Source organism: Topomyia yanbarensis, chromosome 3, assembly GCF_030247195.1.
Source record: "Topomyia yanbarensis strain Yona2022 chromosome 3, ASM3024719v1, whole genome shotgun sequence".
Lineage (NCBI taxonomy): Eukaryota > Metazoa > Arthropoda > Insecta > Diptera > Culicidae > Topomyia > Topomyia yanbarensis.
The window spans coordinates 104,317,901-104,324,783 of record NC_080672.1 but is presented as its reverse complement, the minus strand read 5'-3'; the positions used below and the strand labels follow the sequence as shown (position 1 = coordinate 104,324,783).

At 44.6% G+C, this 6,883-nt stretch overlaps 1 protein-coding gene across 1 annotated transcript; it reads right to left on the bottom strand.

Moving 5' to 3' along the window:
- Positions 1-613: 613 nt before the first annotated feature.
- LOC131689459 (histone H3) lies at positions 614-1,024 on the bottom strand. Its single transcript, XM_058974556.1, has one exon. It carries the CDS (start codon positions 1,022-1,024, stop codon positions 614-616), a length of 411 nt encoding a protein of 136 aa, XP_058830539.1.
- Between the last annotated feature and the right edge of the window lie 5,859 nt (positions 1,025-6,883).

The window sequence follows — 6,883 nt, the reverse complement described above, 5'->3', positions numbered from 1 at the left end:
TGCCATGAAAGCAAAACATTGATTTTGAACCGAATGATTAGAAGCTGTATTTAGTTACAAAATGTCGATTTTTTGAATGATATGATATTAAATCATCCCACAAGATGCAAAACGTCGTGCGGAATGCTTGAATATCGAGCATAGTGCCGAACATAATTATTTGTTTGGGGCTTTATAGCTATAACGCCCCATATATGTCGGTCGCTGTCAAACTCCATATGATAGTATAGGGTTGCCAGGGGGCTGTTGCCAACTGCTTGCGGGGAGCCTTTCCGCCGGTGGACTTACGAGCGGTCTGTTTGGTACAGGACATGTAGCGAAAAATGCTGATCTGCTACTTCTCTGATGCTGGTAGTAGGACGACGGTTAAACGCTCGTTTGCGTGCCTTCATTCATAAAAGTTCAACAATATTTTCAAAGAATGTTGCAAATTGTCAACTTGATAATTCCAAAAATACTCCAAATAAACTATGAATGTGCAAAAGACGACAAAATCGCATAGAAATTGCTAATTCCAGAGCAGAATTTACCGGTCTAAAGTGTATTCTACTTCACTCCGGTTATGTCTCTGACATTACCCACCCATCTTTTTCGTTCTGGGCACACACCAAATTTAGGCCCGCTCCCCACGGATCCGGCGAGCCAGTTGGATGTCTTTCGGCATGATGGTCACTCGCTTGGCATGGATAGCGCACAGATTGGTATCCTCGAACAAACCAACCAGGTAAGCCTCGCTGGCTTCTTGAAGGGCCATGACGGCTGAGCTCTGGAAGCGCAGATCGGTTTTGAAGTCCTGCGCGATCTCACGAACCAGACGCTGGAAGGGCAGCTTGCGGATTAGTAGCTCTGTCGACTTCTGATAGCGACGAATTTCTCGTAGCGCGACGGTTCCTGGTCGGTAGCGATGGGGCTTCTTAACGCCACCCGTAGCTGGGGCACTTTTACGGGCAGCCTTCGTTGCCAACTGCTTGCGGGGAGCTTTCCCTCCGGTGGACTTGCGGGCGGTCTGTTTCGTACGGGCCATGTCGCGAAAATGCTGCTCTACAGTAGTAGCTACCACTGTGATGCTGTTCAAACGACGAATGATGACCAAAACAGACCGACCGATTTTTGAAGTAGAATACTTCTAACGTTTCAATATGGGGTCCCGTTTCAAAAATTTCAGTTGAGAAATTTTCCCAGGTTTGAAATGCGAGTATCTTCCGTTCTACTGGACGAAATCGCAATAGTTTTGCACTATCTGATCGGAAATTTGTGCACGTATTTCGTATTAAATTTCGGAATTACTGCGACTACTATAAATAAACCAAAACAAGGATTTTCAGAAAATCCTTCGGAAACAGCGAGGAAAATGCGCAATTTGCCAGCATATCCCACGCAGAGCCGTCAAAAAGGAGCATGTAAGCGTTTCATTACGTACGGGAATGTTATATATACAGGTCACACGAGCTTGTTTTGTATCAGTGGGTGCTCGCTTACCACACGAGCAACATGCTCGTCCGGACGGTACAATGAGCGGTATCATGTTTGCGTTCCCGTACCAAGCGTCATCGCAAGGTTCTTCGTGATAAAATCCAGGGAATCACCAAATTCGGCGTCTGGCTCGTCGTGGTGGTGTAAAATGCATCTCCAATTTAATCTACGAATGCTGATGGTGTGCAGAAAAATGTCATCCGAGATGCCGTGACCTACACTGAACACGCCAAGCGCAAAACCGCAATGAATGTCGTCTATACTCTGAAGCGGCAGGGACGCACTTTGTATGGATTTGGAAGTTGAAAAGGTAGAACTCACTTGTATCATTATAAAAAAGGCCCTTTTCAGGGCCACCAAAACCATTTCAAAGAATAAGTTTGCATTTTCTGTTTCATGGACTGTTTCTCCCTGGAGAGCAATTAGGGTTAAACCCTAAATTATGATTTATTTCAGTACGTAAATTGCAAATATGGTCAGAAACAAACTGGAGTGAAGTGGAAAACATTTTTACTAGGCGCATTCAAAAAAGGTTCCAATTCTCAAACATTTTACCAAGGTGCCGTATTACATTACTCTCTTTACCCTGAGTGTTCGATAATCTCCGTAGTGGAAACACAATTTCAATTTTGTTCTTTATCAAAAATATGTGGTCGACCAACGAAGGGGTGGAGCTTCGAAGAACACATATTGAGGACAACACAAAAAAGGACGAGCTTACATTGTGCTGTAGTCAGGTATAAAAACTCAGCATGCTGTTGCTCACGCTCAGTTCGTTTCCAGCATCAGCATGCAGCAGTTCGTTTGCAGCATCTCCCGCAAAATTCAAACCGCCGTCCGTTTGCTGCTGTCAGAAAAGTTGGTCTTCGATGGCACCAAAACTGTTACCATATACACCAGCACCAAGTAAATTTCGAACACTGCCCAAAGAAAAGGCCCTTTTCAGGGCCATCAATTTATCGACAAAGAATGAAATTGAAGTTTTGTTATTACAAGCATCAGCTTGTCAAGAGCGTTGGATGGTAAGTGAGCCACTTGTGAACAATACCGTCGCTTTCACGAGAATGGCACAAAATCAAAAGTTATTTGTGATTTATAGACATTTTAGTGTAATGATTCAATTTACAAAAATCGAACGTTTTCTAACGTTTCGATATAGGTGCTCCGTTTCAAAATTTTCGGCCAGAATGCTGCCTTTTTTTTTTCAAACGTGAAAATCTGCTGTTGTATTGAATGAAAACCTTCGATTTTTGCGCTGATTGGAAATAGTTGTGACTAATTCTGTAGAATGTACAATTACTGAAATAACGGATTTTGTGAAAGCAGTGGTTGGTCCGTACAATTCGATTCCAAGCGAGCCAGACTAGTTTTCGTTGGAAGGTCCACCTCTGACAATAGAAGTAAACTATTTTATTTTGAATTCAACTACAACTTCCTTGAAAACAGCACAGCTAAAAAACTTTTGGGAAAAACGCGCAAACCTAAATTTTCCACTATAATGGAAACTGCCTGTGCCCAGCCGCACTGCATCATCAAGATTGATAGTAATTCAAGCCGGGAGGAAAGAGGTTGTAAGGCAATGGAAAACGAAAATTTCATTTATATCTTACTGGAATATAATTGGCTGGTCCTGAAAAGAACTTGTTGGTTTGTGGTTTATATTGGGTCACAATTTAGGCCTGCTCGATTGCTGATAGCTGTGAATTTCTCGCAGGGCGACAGTTTCTGTTCAGTAGTGATGAGGCTTCCTAACGCCAACCGTGACTGGGGCACTTTTTCACGGCCTTCGTTGCTTACTGCTTGCGGGGAGGCTTTCCTCCGGTGGACTTACGAGCGGTATGTTTGGTACGGGCCATTTATCAACAAAGAATCGAATTAAAGTTTTGTTATTACAAGCATCCGAAAGTAGCTTGCCAAGAGCGTTCGATGGCAAGTGAGCTACTTGTGAACAATATAGTAGATTTCACGTAGAATGACACAAAATAAAAAGTTATCATTTGTGTGTTTGTTTACAGTTTCGTGTTTACTAGGCGCATTCAAAAACGGTTTCAATTCTCAAACATTTTACCAAAGTGCCGTATTACATTACTCTTTTTACCCTGAGTGTTCGATAACCTCCGTATTGGAAACACAATTTCAATTTTGTTCTTTATCAAAAATATGTGGTCGACCAACAAAGGGGTGGAGCTACGAAGAACACATATTGAGGACAACACAAAAAAGGACGAGCTTACATTGTGCTGTAGTCAGGTATAAAAACTCAGCATGCTGCTGTTCACGATCAGTTCGTTTGCAGCATCAGCATGCAGCAGTTTGTTTGCAGCATCTCCCGCAAAATTCAAACCGCAGTCCGTTTGCTGCTGTCAGAAGAGTTGGCCAAGCACGCCGTCTTCGATGGCACCAAGTAAATTTCGAACACTGCCCAAAGAAAAGGCCCTTTTCAGGGCCATCAATTTATCGACAAAGAATCGAATTGAAATTTTATTACAAGCATCAGAAAGTGGCTTGCCAAGAGCGTTGGATGGTAAGTGAGCCACTTGTGAACAATATCGTCGCTTTCAAGTCGAATGGCACAAAATAAAAAAGTTATTTGTGTGATTTGTAGACAGGTTAGTGTAATGATTCAATTTACAAAAATGTAGAATGTTCAATTACTGAAAATAACAGTTTTTGTGAAAGCAGTGGTTGGTCCATACAATTCGATTCCAAGCGAGCCAGACTAGTTTTCGTTGGAAGGTGCATCTCTGACAATAAAAATAAACTATTTTATTTTGAATTCAACTACAACTTCTTTGAAAACAACACAGCTAAAAACTTTTGGGAAAAACGCGCAAACCTAAATTTTCCACCATAATAAAAACTAGTGCCCCCGCCGCACAGCATCATCAAGATTGATAGTTATTCAAGCCGGGAGGAAAGGGAGAGGGAGGTTGTAAGGCAATGGAAAATTTCATTTATAATAATAATACTTTATAATTGGCTGGTTCTGAAAACAACTTGTTGGTTTGTGGTTTATTTTGGGTCACAATTTAGGCCCGCTCGATTTCTGATAGCTGTGAATTTTTCGCAGGGCGACTGTTTCTGTTCGGTAGCGATGAGGCTCTTAACGCCAACCGTGACTGGGGCACTTTTACACGACCTTCGTTGCCAACCAGCCCCCTGTCAAGGACGACGTCTCTGTACAGCCAGCATCACTGCCATGAAAGGCAAAACATTGATTTTGAACCGAATGATTAGAAGCTGTATTTAGTTACAAAATGTCGATTAAATTAAATTATTAAATCATCCCACAAGATGCAAAACGTCGTGTGGAATGCTTGAATATCGAGCATAGTGCCGAACATAATTCTTTGTATGGGGCTTTATAGCTATAACGCCCCATATATGTCGGTCGCTGTCAAACTCCATATGATGGTATAGGGTTGCCAGGGGGTTGTTGCCAACTGCTTGCGGGGAGCCTTTCCTCCGGTGGACTTACGAGCGGTTTGTTTGGTACAGGCCATGTAGCGAAAAATGCTGATCTGCTACTTCTCTGATGCTGGTAGTAGGACGACGGTCAAACGCTCGTTTGCGTGCCTTCATTCATAAAAGTTCAACAATATTTTCAAAGAATGTTGCAAATTGTCAACTTGATAATTCCAAAAATACTCCAAATAAACTATGAATGTGCTAAAGTCGACAAAATCGCATAGAAATTGCTTATTCCAGAGCAGAATTTACCGGTCTAAAGTGTATTCTACTTCACTCCGGTTATGTCTCTGACATTACCCACCCATCTTTTTTTTATACAATGGAGAATACATTTACGTACTAGCCCAGTACACGTGCTATTAGTAGATGCCAAGCTACCACACGGGGTGTACTGGGGGTGTGTCGGCCTCTCATGGTCACGCAGCCATTAATACCGACTAAACTCCATTGGGCTCCGCCATTGTTCCCCCCCAACGACTAACTCTCCGTATTACTTATGGGGGGATGGTTGTACTTGATGTACTCGTTCACTCTCGCTCACGCGTTCATACGTCCTGTATGAGGCTTACTTGGGTGCTCTCTCTGTCACACCTTGATTCATTCTCTAACACTCCACATAAGGCTTACTTTTGTGCTCACCTTTTTCGTTCCTTGCGAGGCTGATTTGTGTGCTCGCTTTTTTCATTCCTTGCTAGGCTTACTTTTGTGCTAACCTCTAACATACCATGTGAGGCTGACTTGGATGCTCACCCTATCACCTGGTTCATTCTCGATCGTACCACTCTATTATACCCCTGTCGCTCCCCCTGGCATCCCATGTGGAACATTTTTCTTAGGCCCCACTTCTGACATACCATGCGAGGCTTACTTGGGTGCTCACCGTTTTCATACCTTGTGAGGCTGACTTTTGTGCTCACCCTTTCACTCCTCTGCCACGCCACGGTAGCTAAGTCCCAACATACTACGCTACGACCCTCCCATCTTGGCATGAGGCAGTCCACTTATACGCCTATACACTCACTCTTCTGCCTTGCTTCGGGGTAGCTGGGTTTACCCCTTACGCGGTTGCCAGCCGCTGCGCCAAACCTGCCTCAGCATGAACAGACCATTCACTCACTTTTCTGCGCACGGCCTTTCTCGCTCCAACTAACCAATCACTAGTTAGCCATGCCCGTCGTCTGTTGCTCGGTGCGCCAAACTCCCTGTAGCCTACAGGCAATCTGGTTGGTTGCAGTCGAGACTGCGTTCCACTTCTCTACCGATTGACACATCCGCTGAATAAGGGTATCAGGGGTTGTGTCCCAGCCGCAGACGTCAAGCATTGCTCTTCTTTCGACGTCGAAACGAGGACATACGAACAGTATGTGTTTCGTCTACACCTGGGCAGTCAGGGCAGGCCCGAACCTGTGGAGGTACTGTCGGAAGCAGCCATGGCCTGACAGGAATTGTGTCAGATGGAAATGAACTTCCCCATGGGGTGTGTCCACCCAGCTCGATATGTTAGGTATCAGCCGGTGGGTCCACCTACCTTTAGAGGAGTTATCCCACTCACGCTACCATCTGGCGACCGACCACGTAGCTCGAAGCACTCCTCATCTTCCCGGAAGACCAGCCCTACTGGCATCATGCTTGCTATCACGCAAGGATGCATCGTGTGATACCGTGCGGTAGGCAGATATCACTCTGAGGCATATCACGCGGTAGGTGCTCTGCAGTTTCTGTAGGTAACTGGTTACCCTCAGTGCTCTTGACCATGGCGGGCCGCCGTACCTGAGAATAGATACGGCAACGCCTGCCAGTAGCCTACGTCTACTGGCGCACACCTTTGAGCTGTTGGACATCATCCTCGATAGTGCCGCAACAGCAGTACAAGCTCTCTTGCATGTATTGTCGACCTGGCTGCCGTAGGTCAGCTTGTCGTCTATAATGACTCCGAGAG